The 14621-nt window shown below is 43.3% G+C and overlaps 2 protein-coding genes across 6 annotated transcripts in view; one reads left to right on the top strand and one right to left on the bottom strand.

Annotated features, from left to right (window-relative positions):
- Positions 1-222: 222 nt before the first annotated feature.
- Positions 223-4440, bottom strand: NANP (N-acetylneuraminic acid phosphatase). The gene is made up of 2 exons (XM_055816502.1): positions 4246-4440; positions 223-4088 (listed from the first exon to the last, which is right to left on the bottom strand). The coding sequence occupies exons 1-2, from the start codon at positions 4333-4335 to the stop codon at positions 3393-3395; spliced, it is 786 nt and encodes a 261-aa protein (XP_055672477.1). The 5' UTR covers positions 4336-4440; the 3' UTR covers positions 223-3392.
- A 231-nt stretch (positions 4441-4671) lies between these two features.
- EIF2AK2 (eukaryotic translation initiation factor 2 alpha kinase 2) overlaps positions 4672-14621 on the top strand; it is a 21875-nt gene continuing 11925 nt past the window's right edge. Inside the window, exons 1-7 of one of the 5 annotated variants that reach the window (XM_013300245.3) lie at positions 4672-4686; positions 5634-5768; positions 8101-8225; positions 10444-10588; positions 11745-11914; positions 12727-12853; positions 14483-14565. In XM_013300245.3, coding sequence (XP_013155699.2) covers positions 8119-8225; positions 10444-10588; positions 11745-11914; positions 12727-12853; positions 14483-14565 — 632 coding nt within the window. In that variant the 5' untranslated portion in view covers positions 4672-4686; positions 5634-5768; positions 8101-8118. Of the gene's footprint in view, positions 4687-4714; positions 4730-5633; positions 5769-7456; positions 7596-7913; positions 7934-8100; positions 8226-10443; positions 10589-11744; positions 11915-12726; positions 12854-14482; positions 14566-14621 lie in introns of those variants that run through there. The other 4 variants (XM_027788506.2, XM_055816501.1, XM_055816498.1 and 1 more) reach the window with 4 other exon arrangements.

Raw genomic sequence — 14621 nt, 5'->3', positions numbered from 1 at the left:
TTCAATACAGTCCGGCCAAGAAGCTTCATAAACACATAATTATGTTCCAGCCTCTGTTTGGAAGGATGGAAACTACACCCAGTCACCACATCTAAACGTGAGGTCACAGATTTTGAGGCCTAATTCTGTGCTATTTTAAAAAACCAACAGAACTCTTGCCCTTTATTGTAAACCTGGTCACAACTTAGTTATCCACAGTAATACAGAGCATTAAAAGAAATCTTTTATAAACAAAATATTTTATTAGACTAGTACATGGGTTATTTTAAATCAAGAACTAAAATACAATTGGTATTAAACTATTGTTTCAGTTCATTTCACTAAAATCAAAATTACTATAGATTAACCTCAGGAGGTAATATTTATCTGGGAAAAGAAAAGGGTTTTAAAAATATAGATGGAATTTCTTTTTCCTCTTTGTATTTAGGTGTTTTGGCAATACAATTTAAACTAGACAACATAGCTAACAGAGCATAAGACTAAGCAAAATCAGAACTTAACTGGAACTCAATATAGACTGTTTTATTGATTTATTCCTGCTTCTGATGTAAAAATTATCCCATCACTACATTTATGTTTCCATTTTGTTAAATATAATTACTTTTCATTAGGCTTTCTGTAAGAGCTCCATCCAAGAAAAACATCTTCAGTATTTAGAAATACTCCGTATTCCTCATCCAGTTACTGGGTAACGGTTTCTAAGAAGAACCCTAGGTAGAGAAATCCCTTCTACTGTTTCTTGTTTTGTAGAAGCACCACACCACCACTGCCCTACCTGGACACTAGTAGTCACATCCAGCCTGGTACAGTACTCAGTAATGGAAAAAATATACTCGGGTGTGGCCTCTGCAGACCACACTATCACCTGAGTGTTCAGTTACAGTGGTTTTTAATAGATTCATAGTTGTAAGAAAACAGCTGGCCATGTGCAAATCAAAGAGCAGTCTCTTCTAAAACAAGAGACCCTTCGTATGATAAGCAGTCCCACTTCAGAATGACGCAGTGGCAAGAGAATACGAGCCTCAACTTACATTAAAAAATGGTAACCTGGCACATATATATATATATATATATATATTCTTCCAGCCCACAGACAGAATTGCAAATTATTACTATTTGTTATTTTAAATCTCAGCTGTATCAGAAACCTTATTCTGACCTAAGCTCTACTACCCTGATGCTGTGCAAACAACGCAGTTACACTGGCGGCTCCTTTGGGATGCTGTTGCAAGTGAAGTTGTTGCTTTGTTATCAGACAGTAAGGTTAAAACAGATTACTTCAAATACATTATCTTTTCGGGGATCCACCTAAACTTTTTGGATACATTTCTACAGGCTTGATGATCTACGATTTTTTCTCAGCCCTTGGTTATAAGGTTGCTATTAGCAATACTCTGCTCATCAGCTAAACCAGTGACCATTTTCATGCTCTTCCAAATGCAAAATAAAATCTTCAGACTCTTACTTAAGTAACAAAGGTGTGTTAAGTGAGTCCCACTGGCTCATGTTACACGTGGCAACTTACTGTAGCAGTGTCACTGGATCATTTTTAGCATACGCCCCTTTCCTTAAAGCTCCAGCTGGGGCCTGCCTCTGCTCTCTTCATTGATCCGATTGATCTCAAAGCTCTTGGCTAGATAACGTGAAGAACCTGGACTGCTGCACCATTTTTAAGGGACAGTTGGATGAAAGTGATTCAAACTTTAGCGCTTCCTCTCCCCCACCCACCCAATGTAGGAGCAACATATTCTGATGCAACCTGAACTCTTCGCCAAATAATTTAACCCAGATGAGTAATAGCCTCTTCCAAGGTGAGCATGTCATCCTATGCAAAACTTAACTACATTACTTTAAACTCATGTCAAGTTAAACAAAGGAACCTTTCTTGTATATAGGATTCCTCCTACACACTCGTTTCCTGGTAGGTTTCTGCACTTTTTGCTGATGTTTTATTGCTGCCCATGTGCCAGACACTCTTCTGCCAGCACTTCAATATCCCTGTTCTCAAAAGAACTGTCATGGATTTATTCTAAAATATAGTATTTGATTGCTTATATATGGTCAGACATTCAGCCCAATGTATATATAGCAAACAAGTTTTGAAAAACACAGGTTTTCCAACAAGTGTTTACATTTCCATTTAATATGTGAATACCTTCCCATTATATAGTAAGAATACGAAGTATGGAAAAAAATAAATTATAAAAAGATAAAGATCTGGGAAAGGGAAATCTTTGCGTTTTAGAAAGTTGTCTCCTGCATCTAGTGGAAACAGCACATACACGTTATAAAGCTGTACACAGTACTGTAATACGTATAACATAATTTTCCTATTTCCTGGAAGAGAGTCATGAAAGCCATTTACAAACAACTAGCTCATATTTTCTCCAGAATAAATAACATGAAATTCATGTAGACACTGGAGTAAGGAGGGATTGTATAGCAGTGCTGTTAAAACAGTCCAAAAAAGCACTGATTTGGCAGTTGAATCTGAAGAGTCACATACGTGAGCAAGGCCAAGAAGAGTTTCTCCAGAAAGTCTGGTTAAAATTCACTCATAAAATCAGACAGAACAATATTAACTTTTAAAGAGTCTGACAGTACAGTAAGACCAGTGAAAATATCTGTCTTATCAATTACATTCCAACAAAAATCAGAATCTGAGTTACAAGTATACTGCATATCTGCAATAAGCACCAAGATAATATAAAGTAAAAACTTATCCGTTGAGTCCCTCTGATAAATGGTCCCCTACACGAATTTTTAATGTACATTTAAGTACTTCTGGCAAAAGGTACAGATTCCATAAAAGTCACTGCAAAGTCTGAAAAAAAATCTAAAACTTGAAAAAAGATCAAAGGTAGAGCATTTGCTAATGGTCTGATACATAATAAATGCTGGGTTTAGAGACATCAAAATTCACTCCAGTTCCTGAGATAAACTGCAGATCAATTACACAGATTTACCAGGTTGTACTGCACTCTCTTCCTCACCTTCTTTTACACACTGCAAACAAGGTTTGAACTGAAGGTTGTGTTAAACTTGTAAGTCAGCAAAGCATGTGAAAGATCAAAACATTCAAATTTCCTTTTCCACTATAAAAACAAGAGACTGGCCACTTAGGTCAGAGACAGATAGACTTTAGCCACAGTCTGTCAAAATAATTTCCAGACAGAGGCAGTCGTTTTAAATTAACTGCACTTGCATCTTTTCAATTAATCTAATTCATTGTTTCTACCCTGTTTTCACTGACAACTGTGCTCTTATTCATCCATCTGCTGTTTAAGAAAGCATACCGTGCACGAGTTCAAAATCCTAGGGTCAATTTTTTTAACAGAGTGTGAGTCACCTAACAACAGCTCAGCACGTCTCTGGGTTGTATGCTGGAACCATCAAGGTGCTCCATTATTACTAGCCACGTGGTCAGTTTCTAACTTAGAATTAATGTTGTGCTCCATCTTCTGTAAAACTGCTGGAAGATCCAGAACAGAAGAAATAATATAATGAGGTACTGGGGAGATATCTACTGGGGCAGTCATCGCCTTGTTCAACCAGACAGTTGCTTTCAAGCCAGCATTGAGGCCTCCTTGAATATCTGTATCTAGAGAGTCACCAACCATAACACACTCGCCGGGCTGCACCCCCAGGAGATCACAGGAGTAATAAAATATGGATGGCGCCGGTTTCTCTTCTTTCTGCTCTCCTCCCACAACGATGGCATCGAAGTAAGGCTGGCAGGCGCAGGCCTCGATCTTCTCCCTCTGCGTCTGCTTGTCGCCGTTGGTGAGAAGCAGCAGGCGGACCCGCTTGCGCAGCTCGGTGAGCATGTCCCGCGTGTCCTCGGGCAGCGTGAGGTGCTGCAGGCGGGTGGTTTTCCACAAGAAATAGCACTCGGCGGCCAGGTTGCGGTTCGCCTCCCCGCCGACGGTCTCCTGGATCGCCTCCTCCCAGTGGGAGATCCGCAGGTCGGTGATGCACATCTTGGCGGGATCGTGGCACTCCCTCAGCAGCTTGGCCTGCACCTTCTCGCAAATGGCGCGGGCCTCCCCCTCACCGCAGTGGTGCTTGGCCTGCAGGGCGCTTATCACCTTCAACACACAGGGCGCTCCCGTCAGCGCGCAGCGCCCACAGGGCCCGCCCGGCCGTCACCGGCCACCGCGCCAGCCGGGAAGGGGAGCGGGAGCCGCGGCCGCCGGACCGGGAGGGCCCGCGGCCGCAGGCCCCGTGAGGGAACGGGGGCAGTACCTCCTCGATGGCGCGCCGCCCGGCCGCCGCCGTGTCGATCAGCGTGTTGTCCAAGTCGAAGAACACCGCCTTGACGCCGTGCACCCCCATGGCACCGCCTCTCTCGCCAGAGCCGCCCCGCTGTAACGGCCGAGCCGCCGGGGCGGAGGGAGCGCCCCGACCGCCGCCGCCGCCGCCCCGCGCCGCCCCGCCCCCGGGCGAGGCCCCGCCCAGGGGCGGGGCGGCGCGGGGCGGCCCGTGAGGCGGCGGGCGGAGGCGGGAGGCGGGCGCCGCGGCCTCCTGCCGTAAAGCGCGGGTTGAAGTCGCACAAGGGCCCTGCCCGGACCCGTGGGGGCTGCAGCGGGGGGTCACGGTTTCTCACCGCGAGGGGAACAGGAGCCGCGGCGGGTCCTGCGTGAGGACGAGGGCGGCGGAAAGCGTTTTTTTGCGGGGAGGCCTTTGGTGGGGTTTTTTTGTTGTTTTTTTTTTTCCTTTCTCCGAATGGGTGTGGTTTGCAAATACCTGTTGAAATGCAGCCAAGCAGCTACCCGGGGCCGTAGGTCTGGCAGATACAGAGAATATAAAATCTCAGCACATTTATTTTCCTTAGGTTTGGTCTAGAGCCATATCCCAGCACCAGGATGGCTTGTTTGTAGTACAAGTCAAAGCCAATGGCTCCACTGTCAATACTGCCACGTTGGGGGGGGTCAGGGAATACAACGGCAATTGGATATCTGATATTCCGAAGGCCAATATTTTCTAGGGTGAATGAATCTGAAAGGTGTGACAGAACCAGTTCTGCAGGCGTGCATGCCCGCTGCTGCATCAGAACACGTCGCGTTCCTCAGGGCAAAGTTCAACGGCAGTTAAAAAGCATTTAACTTGATTGCTCAAGTAATATTCCTACTGTGCTTTGACATGTTTTGATAAACGCAGTATCTTTCTTTTTCGTTTTTAATCAGCCAGCAAGGAAATTCCATTGGTTTGATTTCTGTTTAATAACATTGATCAGACATTAATAGTTCAATGCCGTTCACAAAGCTGGAGGAAGCTTTGTATCTTGCCAGAGGAATGGGAAGTTCACTCCAGGCCTTTCGGTTCTGAAACCTGCACCTTTGATGGCAATCTACTTCATTGATGAAAGAAGGTCACACAAGGCCAGAAAAAAATCATGCCAAAGAACCTGGCGTAGGGCAAGTAAAACTGCAGAAGGCAGGCGTTTACGGAGAGGGGGGGACTCTGAGGAGCAACAGCCGTGGCTAAGGATCCTGTAGTTAAGGGCATTGGAGGAGTTCTAATAAAGTTGCTCTAGTTGACCTGTAATAAAATGTGCTGCTTCCATTTGATAAAATGGAAAAGGTGTTAGGCATGTGGATTTTATGTGCCTCTACTGAATTACTGTTTTTCAGAATTTAAACAGACAGAAGTGATTAAAAATAGCTGTTCCTAGGATTCTCTCCACTTAAGAGAAGATGGCATCTGTTTCAGACAGCCCTGTGTTCCAGTCAGTGAGCAGTGGATCCCATGTGTACCTTTTGGAAAAGGTACGTTTACATAACAGTAGTCTTTGTGCTTTCTTTGACAGTTGGTCAGAGAGGTCGTAATCGGAAAGTAAATGTCCTAAAAGATTTTATAAGATACGTATCTTTACTAGAATCTTTCGGATACAGAATTGAAGCAGAGATCTGAGTGGATTGACTAACAACATTCCATTCTGATAAATGCAGATAATCTAGGCTGGAACGAAAAAAACACTTAAGTTACATTTTTTCTTTTTTACTTTTCTAGATTCACTATGTATGTGATCTCTAAGAGTAGAAGATTGCCTTTGTAAAACCAGCTCTTACCAATTTAGGAGTGTGATGAATCACCATGTTAAAAAATATGTTGTTTTGAGGGTTTTTTTTCTGAATTTACATTAGTGGTACAGCTTTATTTGGAATGACTAGTGCTTACTGATCACCTCCTTAAAGAATTCACACAGATGTAGAACTGAAAGGGTAGAGAAGGTGTTTAAGGGCTGAAGAAAAACTCAGATTAAAATGGGATGCAATAAAATAATACCAACCAAAAGGACAGCAACAGAGTTGAAAATTCAAGATGTATAGCAGGAAATGCTTTTCATTATGTGCCCTAACTATGGTTTGGAATTAATTTCTTTGGGAAGCTGCTGAAGTTAAAACTGTCACAGTATTGCAGGGTAGTGGGATACTGGTACGAACACCAAGAACATTTGGAGCTCTAGTTATTCTGTCACACTTCATAGGGGATATGAGTGCTGACCAGCTAGCTAGAGAGGGAAAAGGGCTACTAAAAACAATATTTGGATGTATTTGGGAAAAGCTGGGTGCATCACTCCTCTGTGCTGTCCCTATGGACGAGCTGTAGCATGTGGTTTCTGTAGCTGCCCTGTGTAATTTGTAACAAAAAGGTAAGGGCTAGTCAGGGACGTGTGCTGGTGGGCTAATGCTGTGAGTATGGGACACATCTCTGAGAACCAACGTGTGTGCCCTGCTGCCCTCCGCACCTCGCACCCTGGGGTGTTTCAGGCCCCTCACTGCAGGGGGGACGCTGAGGGGCTGGAGCGTGTCCAGAGCCGGGCAGGGGCTGGGGACGGGGCTGGAGCACCAGGCTCACGGGGGGCGGCTGAGGGACCTGGGGGGGGTTGGCCTGGAGAGGGGGCGGCTCAGGGGGGACCTTATCGCTCTCTGCAGCTCCTGGCAGGGGCTGTGGGCAGGGGGGTCGGTCCCTTCTCCCAGGTGATGGGGGACAGCACAGGAGGGAACGGCCTCAAGCTGCCCCAGGGGAGGTTTGGATGGGATGGTAGGAAAAAGTTCTTCCCTGAAAGGGTGGTCAGGCGCTGGAATGGGCTGCACGGGGAGGTGGTGGAGTCACCATCCCTGGGGGTGTTCAGAACACACTGGATGCGGCGCTCAGCGGTTCGGTAGCGGCTTGGCAGCCCTGGGTCAGCGGTTAGTCCCGATGGTCTTTAAGGCCTTTTCCACCTAACGATCCCCGGATCGTAAGCTGACACCGTGGCAGCCCCGCGGCACCGGGCCGGGCCCGCTCCCTGCGGGGGCCGCCATGGCCGCAGGACCGCTCCTCGGCGGTGGCCGCCGCCCCACGCCCGCGTCCCGCTTCCCGCCCATTCCCGCTTCCCGCCCATTCCCGCTTCCCGCCCATTCCCGCTTCCCGCCCATTCCCGCTTCCCGCCCACTCCCGCGTCCCGCCCTTTCGGTTTCGCTTCCAGCCGGCGCGGACGGTGCTGCGAGAAGCGAAACCGGGGCGGTGCCTGCGAGCCGCCCGTACCGCCGTGCCGTGCCGTGCCCTGCCGGCTGCTGGGGGTCCTGGGGCGCTGCCGCGGCTCGCAGGTAACGGCGGGGGGGCCGTGCGGGCCCGGCGGGGCGGGCAGCCCAGGCCGACCCGCGCTGCGGCCGGGCTCGACTGCGGTGCGCGCTGCTCGGCCCGGCGGGCGGCGCCGCGGGGAGCGGTGCGCTGCGGCCGGGAGCGGTGTGTGCCCGCCGGGAGCGGTGCGCCCTGAAGGAACCGAGTCCATTGCGTCTCGTTCCGTCTGGAGAAGCGTTACCGTGTTTGCGTGTTTGTTAATTCACAGGTTTTCGGTGAATGGTTCAGCCTTTTCTGCCAAGAAATCTGCTAAGCAATTTTCTAGTTACCAAATTCTCTCTTTCCAGAACTGTTGTTCCAAGCAGTAAGTCTTCAAAAACAGTTGCAGGTTAAGCACTTGAATTAGAAATCAGAATTAATTTTGCATGGCACAGTTTTCTATGTCGTTTCACAGCAGCGGTCTGCCAGTGCTGGGGCTGCCGCTGTGCTGCACCTGGAGGCCCAGACATGTCTCTGAATTTTGCTTTGCAGATCTGAGACTGTGTCGAAATGGAACGGCGGGAGCCCATGGAGAGGCTCAACCATTACTGTCAAAAGCGGAAACTTATACTGTCTTGTGTCGATGTCAGGATGGACGGCCAGGATCATGATCCTCTGTAAGTTCACTCTGCGCGTCAATAAACATCGGGACTCTTCCCGCAGTGGGTGAGCTGAGTACAGCGTACGGCAAAAGTCAGTCTGCTGAAAGCATGGATGTGTCAGGAGAGCTGGTTGAAACTATAAATTGAGTGGTAGGTGGGTGAGGAGGGTGTCATGCGGTGGACTTTGAGGAGAGAATTTATTTCAGAATTGATGGCCCTTTTTCAGAAAGCAACAGTGATGTACCTGGTACTGTATGCAACTATCAGTATGTTACGCATCTGCCACGCAACCTCTCAGGAAGTTGCAGCAATTATTTCAGTTTATGGTCTATGCTAGCTTAAGTGCTTTGATTTTCTTCTAGTTTTACAGAGCATGGAAATTATTTGTGACTTATGTTGTTAATTTTTAACCATAAAGGTTGGGTGTATATTAATTGATTTGGTACCAATATGTTTTATGTATAGTTAATTTTTGAACATCTGTTACAAGAAAAGGGTCTTTTGCTTAAGCTGTTTTGTTTTTACTTTAGAGACAATTACAGGTAATGGAATATGTTTTATTTTGTACACAAATATGGTGTTTTGCCATTTTTTTCCCCTTGTCAGAGATTATAGGTACTCAAGACCTGTGATGTTTCCTTGTATGATTTTTTTAAAAAATTTTTGCTAGTTTACATGAAGACAAGCCTTATGCTAATAATTAGTATGTTTCTTTTAATGTCTTCCATCTTGCCAGCCAGCACTGTCTGTGCAGACTTATTCTCAGACCTGACTATAGTCCCAGAATAAATTAATAAGTATTATCTGTTACCTTATTTTTTTCCCCATGTGGCTCATGTAATTTGAAAAGGTAACCCTTATTGCAGTAACGGCCACAGCTGTGGTCACACAGCTAGATCTTCATGCTTCAAAAGTGACAGCATGGTACTAGCAGTATTTATGCACATTTCAAATTTACTCATTTATCCCATTTATTGCACTTTTAATTTTTTTTTTCTTTTTTCTGTGTGATATGCTACATTCAGAAATATAATTCAACCCATTCTTTTGTATCTGTAAGCAATGGGAGGTGTGACCGATACCTAGGAAAATCCTGGATAACTTGAGCTGTTCCCAGGAGTATGCTGTACAGTCTCTGGCTACAGCGATGAATGCTGTAAACCTTCGGCGCCCTTGTGGCGCTCTTTCCCAGTACTCCACCTGCTGATGGGATGCATTGGCAACTCCTGGTCCTGAGCTCACTCCCTAACTCTTCTGTGCTGTGTCCCATATCATAAGTGGTCCCTCCAGTAGTTGTCCGAGGCATGATGCAGAGATACCTCCTGTCATCTCCTCCTGTCCTATCCTGGTTTTGGTGCTGTAGCTGCTTGCACTTCAATGTCTGGCTGGGTTAGTGCTGAACGCGATGTAAAAAGGTTGAGAGAGCACTTTCTTGGGCTGGGAACACTGTGGACAACCAGGCCAGTCCTGCCTAAACCTGTCAAGTCTGGGAAGTGCTTATTAACTTGGGGTCTGTGGTGGGTAAGCGTGACTGTATGTTTGGGACCAAGTCATGTAACACTCATTCAGATAATCCTCAACTCAGATAATTAACTCATGGGTCATTGAGACTTAGACTGCAGATTTTCTCAGCATGCTTGAATAAAATGATGAATTTAGGATGGAATGTCACAGTTGAATGTGTGTAGTATTCAGGGCTTAGATATGGGTTGGCTAACAAACCCTTTCCCAAAGAACAATCTTTCTTTCATGTTTTGTTTTGGTTTTTGTACACTATTTCCTGTGGGTAGAGTGTGTGGCACTGTGGTGTGCCTTGTCCTACTGTTTATCTCCTTAAGATCCCTTGTTAAGGCTTTCTTATGCAGTGACTTCAAGCATTATTCTGCGTCTCCATTGTTTTCCACCCAAATGTTTAACTGAAGGGGCATCGTGAGTGAAGCTGGAATAATCAAAAAAGCGAATTCCTGACATCATTCCATTATTTAAGACAAATAAATACTGTTAGAACTAGTAAAGTACATGACTGGAATGGAAACATTTAAAAACTATTTTTACTAACAAATTACGGTAATTGGGAATTAGATGTAATAAAACCACATGAATACTTAAAATATCTCCACAGTTAACTTACAGTGCTTTGTAGATAATAAAATGAAAGTTGAATCTGAGAAGGTTATTAAGTATATATAGGACAAAACGTAACAACGTTACAGAAAAGTTTCTTTCATTGCAGGTTCACGGTTTCGATTAAATTAAATGATGATGTATATGGTACAGGCTCTGGTAAAACCAAGAAGGAAGCGAAAGCAGCAGCAGCAAAAATAACCTGGGAAATGGTTGAGAAAAAAATGCTTGAGGAAAAAATGCTTGAGAAACAGGTGAATAAACTGTAGAATTGTTTGGTGGGGGTTTTTTTGTTTGTTTGTTTTGGTTGAGTGGCTTTTTTGCTAATAAAGGTTGAGGGTGAGTCTCTAAAAGTAGCCAATAAAATAGTTTAATTTGGAAGAGTTTCTGATTATTTAACTTGTCTTTATTTTGGCTTATTCATGCTTTTCTACTTCTTACCGAACTATTTTCCTTATTGTTCTACTACAGTATTGGTATGTAGTATCAAGAGTATCCTCCACAGCTCTTATAGGAAGGATGAGGAAATTTGCCTTTGATAAGGTGCCTTGGTATATCCATAGTGAACAGTGCTTGTTTTTCATGTAGACAACTGTTCAGTAATTTGATGTCTTCAAAACATTTGCAGAGTGTTGTTCAGTGTGTCTGTTGCCACTCTGCTCATTAAATTGCTTACTTTCACGTGATCTGATTGATCTTCATTTTCTTGTCATTGTAGTCTCTATGGTATAGGTGATTTCATTTAGGTTTGAATTTTGCTGCTCTGTTTTCTGCCACGTGTTTTGTGGTATCTATTCTTAATTTTTCTTTTTGATGCTGAATGCTTCTTAGCACCTTTTGAGTGAAATCTTTCCTTCCCTGTTTCCATATGCTTTTTATTGTGTCATCATTGTTACTTTAACACAATTGCTGCATGTTTGCTAATATGTTATTAATGCTGCCTAATGATGAGATAGCTGAGAAGTCTTGCTTCCCCTCTTGTACACCCATAGGAGCGTTTGCAGCCCTTGCTAATGGTAGAGTCAGCAGCATCGTGCTGCCATCCTTTTTCTTGGCTGTGGTCAGGCTGTGAGAAAGTTCAGAAGGCAGCATTTGCTTTTTTTTGATGACACATTTCACAGCTCATTTCCCGTCTTTTCCTAAAAGAGGTGGGAGGATACATGGTGATATGTTGTTAAGATATTGGTACAATACTTGAAAAACTGGATTTACATTTCTTTGGAAATTCAAAATGTAGTAATTCTGGGTTGAGATGTCTGTCCTTTGCCACAAGGAACTCTGTTAATGCAAACTTGGGGGTTCTTAAAGATATTTTGAAAAGCTGACAAACCTTGCAGCTGTTAGATCTTGTCTATGGTTTATCTTTATTTATTTATTAAGCTTAAGTTACCTATGTTGTTTGTTTTGTAGCTAGAGAGTCCTTCAAGTGTGCAAGCTGCAGAATCAATGACAAATCAAGTGACCTTATCATCCGCACCAAACGTCGACTATGTTAGCCTACTAAATGTGTATTCACAAAGAACATTGCAAATAGTTGATTATCCTAACAAAAGCCGTACTGGAAATGCCCATACTCCCATGTAAGAAGTACTTTGTCTTTGTACTTGCTTTTAATACTCCTTTGTGTTTACTAACACTACAGTTAGTTACCCTGAGTAGTGTTAGGTGAATCTTTAGAAATGCAGTGAAGGTTTGGAGGTAGTCTGGAGAGAATCCAGTGGAGGGCCATTGAGGTGGTTATGGAGTTGGTGGGTACAGCATAGGAGGAGAGGCTAAGAGGGCTGAGTTTGTTTAGCTGGGAGAAGAGATGGATGGAGTGATGATAAAATGGTAGTTACGGTTTGACAAACTGTCAGTTAGCTCAGTTGCAGCTCTGGCCCCTTTGTGGACCTCTCTGCATGTATTTTGGAGACTCCTAGGAACCAAGCGCCAAGGAGAGCCTGTTTGTGTCTCCTGTATGTATTGCAGCCAGTGAGTTGTAGAAACGTTCCAGTTGAGAGCTGAGGGATAATAAAGAATAGCTAGGTATTTTAACTCTCCTGACAGTATCTGCTGGAAAACTGCTCCTCTCTTCCCCTGCAAAACCAGCTCTTTTAAAACCTAGACTGCAGCTAATTTGTGATTGTGGGTGCATATGATATAATGGCTTTAAGGAGTTCAACCTTAGAAAAGGGCTAAATATTCACTCTCTGAAAATTGATTGTCTTGAAGGCATGTCAAACTACTTATCTACCACTATTAATTTGATAAAAATGTATATTGGAAATACTGTCCTGAAAATGTGTATTTCAGATTTCTATTCTGTAATGTCAGTTGACTGAAGTGTTTAAAATCATTAAATTATGACTTGTCATTTGTGATGTAAGACTTTACTCCTTGTTGTATTTTACAGATTTTTCTGTAGCTGTACAGTTAGTGGTTTTGTGTATGGAAGTGGCACTGGAACTTCTCTAGCTGCTGCAAAACAAGCTGCTGCAAAGCAAGCGATTGAGGAGCTCGATAAGCAAGGCATTCATATAGTATGTGCTATATTTAGCCTTAAGACATAAGTTTAATTCTTGTATCTTCAATCTTTGAATAGGCTTCTTCATTGTCTTTAAAACACATTCCATGGATTCCACTTAAGAGGGAAAGAATCCATATTTTGGTGGGTTGGTTGGGCTACAGGATTCTGTTGGTAAAATTTTTGTGGTTTTATATTTAAATACAGGATTTAAAAAAATATCATAGTTGATATTTCTGTGTATTTCAGAATATGGACCGATACGTTGTCATTCAAGGATGCGCATATATTAAAAATTACTGAATCCTGAATACTCTTAATATACTGATTGTGTCCCACATGAAGTGTTGTTGAGCTGACTGGCTACGAACATAAATCTCTTGCTGCCTTCTGTTGGATCAAAAATTTGTTGTGAAATGTGAGAAAGGCAAAAGCAGGAGTGAGAATCAACAGGACTTGCCTTCTGTAGTCTTCCAAGGCAGAGTCTAGCAAAGCAATTGCTAACACCATCCTCTGGAGAGCAAAGCTGTAATCTTCATGTTGGCAGTTTTATTTCCATATGTGTAAAAAAGCTATCACAATTCTAACAGAGATCCAAACCCACTTCTGAAATGCATAGAACAGTACATATGAACTAACTTAATTAAGTATAGTTTAAAGGGAAGAAGGACATTATGGAGGAGGAAAGAAATCTTTTTTTTTTTAAGTACTTTTTTCATTATTTGGCTGTTTAGTGCTGCTTTTATTGTTGTTTTTAAGTTAACTGTGTAATTAATGGCCTGTTATAGCTCTAGGATCCTTCCTTACTATTTTCCTGTGTTAAGAGCTTTTGGGTCTTTGCATTTTCATTACAGTCTGAAACTTACTACCTGAAGCAGGACCTCTGGGGCAATTCTAAATTTGGGGTGGGTTGTTTTGGTTAGGTTTTAATTTTTATTAATTCGCAGTGATGCCTGAGTAAAAAACCAAAATGTAACAAGCAAAAAGTAGTAAAGGCCCAGTACTCCTGAACAAAACAAAAAAGTTTTTGTTTGGCTGTCACTGAAACAAACTCTTAAGTTTTATTCACTTTGTGTCAGGTTATGGTTTGTAACAATTGTAGGTGTTGCTTTTAATGTTACATTTATGCTCTTATGAAATGGGGGGGGGGGGGGGGGAGAACCTCTACTGCGTGTTTAGGATTAATTTTTTTAGATGACCCTGATTTAGTAATCCAGGTTTTGCAGTTTTCACACTGAAGACACTGAATGTCTTTTTGTACAGACTCAGATTTTCAGTTCTGCCAATTACATATACCAAAGCCTACATATATCTTGTTTTCCACATAGGCAAATGCATATGCAGTAAACAATGAAAACATTTGCCTGTAATTGTTACTCATCTTGATTTTTAATAGATCCCAGACTCAACTTTGCAAATGTGTCTACGTAGTCTCAGTATGGGTGGGAAAATGCTCACTGTGACAGGGCCCTGTGTTTCACTCCTCTATCTGCAAGGTTTTGAATGTTCAGTGTGGTTAACAACTTCCACTTAGAGACCCTGTCATCTTCCCTCCCCCCTCTTTGGATGGCATCTTTTGCAGGAGGGATTTATTTTTTTTACGTGATTTTTTTTAACAATTCTTGTTGTTGTTTTTTTTTTCCAGAGAGGATTTGAAAAAACTAATAACAATTCTACATTTACTGAACATAGTAATTCCCCTCAAGTGCCAACTCAGTCTGGCTTGAGGTAAGTTGGGTTCACTGGTAATGTGATCACAAAATGTATTTACGAATCTTAGAGGG

Source organism: Falco peregrinus, chromosome 11, assembly GCF_023634155.1.
Source record: "Falco peregrinus isolate bFalPer1 chromosome 11, bFalPer1.pri, whole genome shotgun sequence".
Lineage (NCBI taxonomy): Eukaryota > Metazoa > Chordata > Aves > Falconiformes > Falconidae > Falco > Falco peregrinus.
This window is presented reverse-complemented; position numbering and strand designations above follow the sequence as displayed.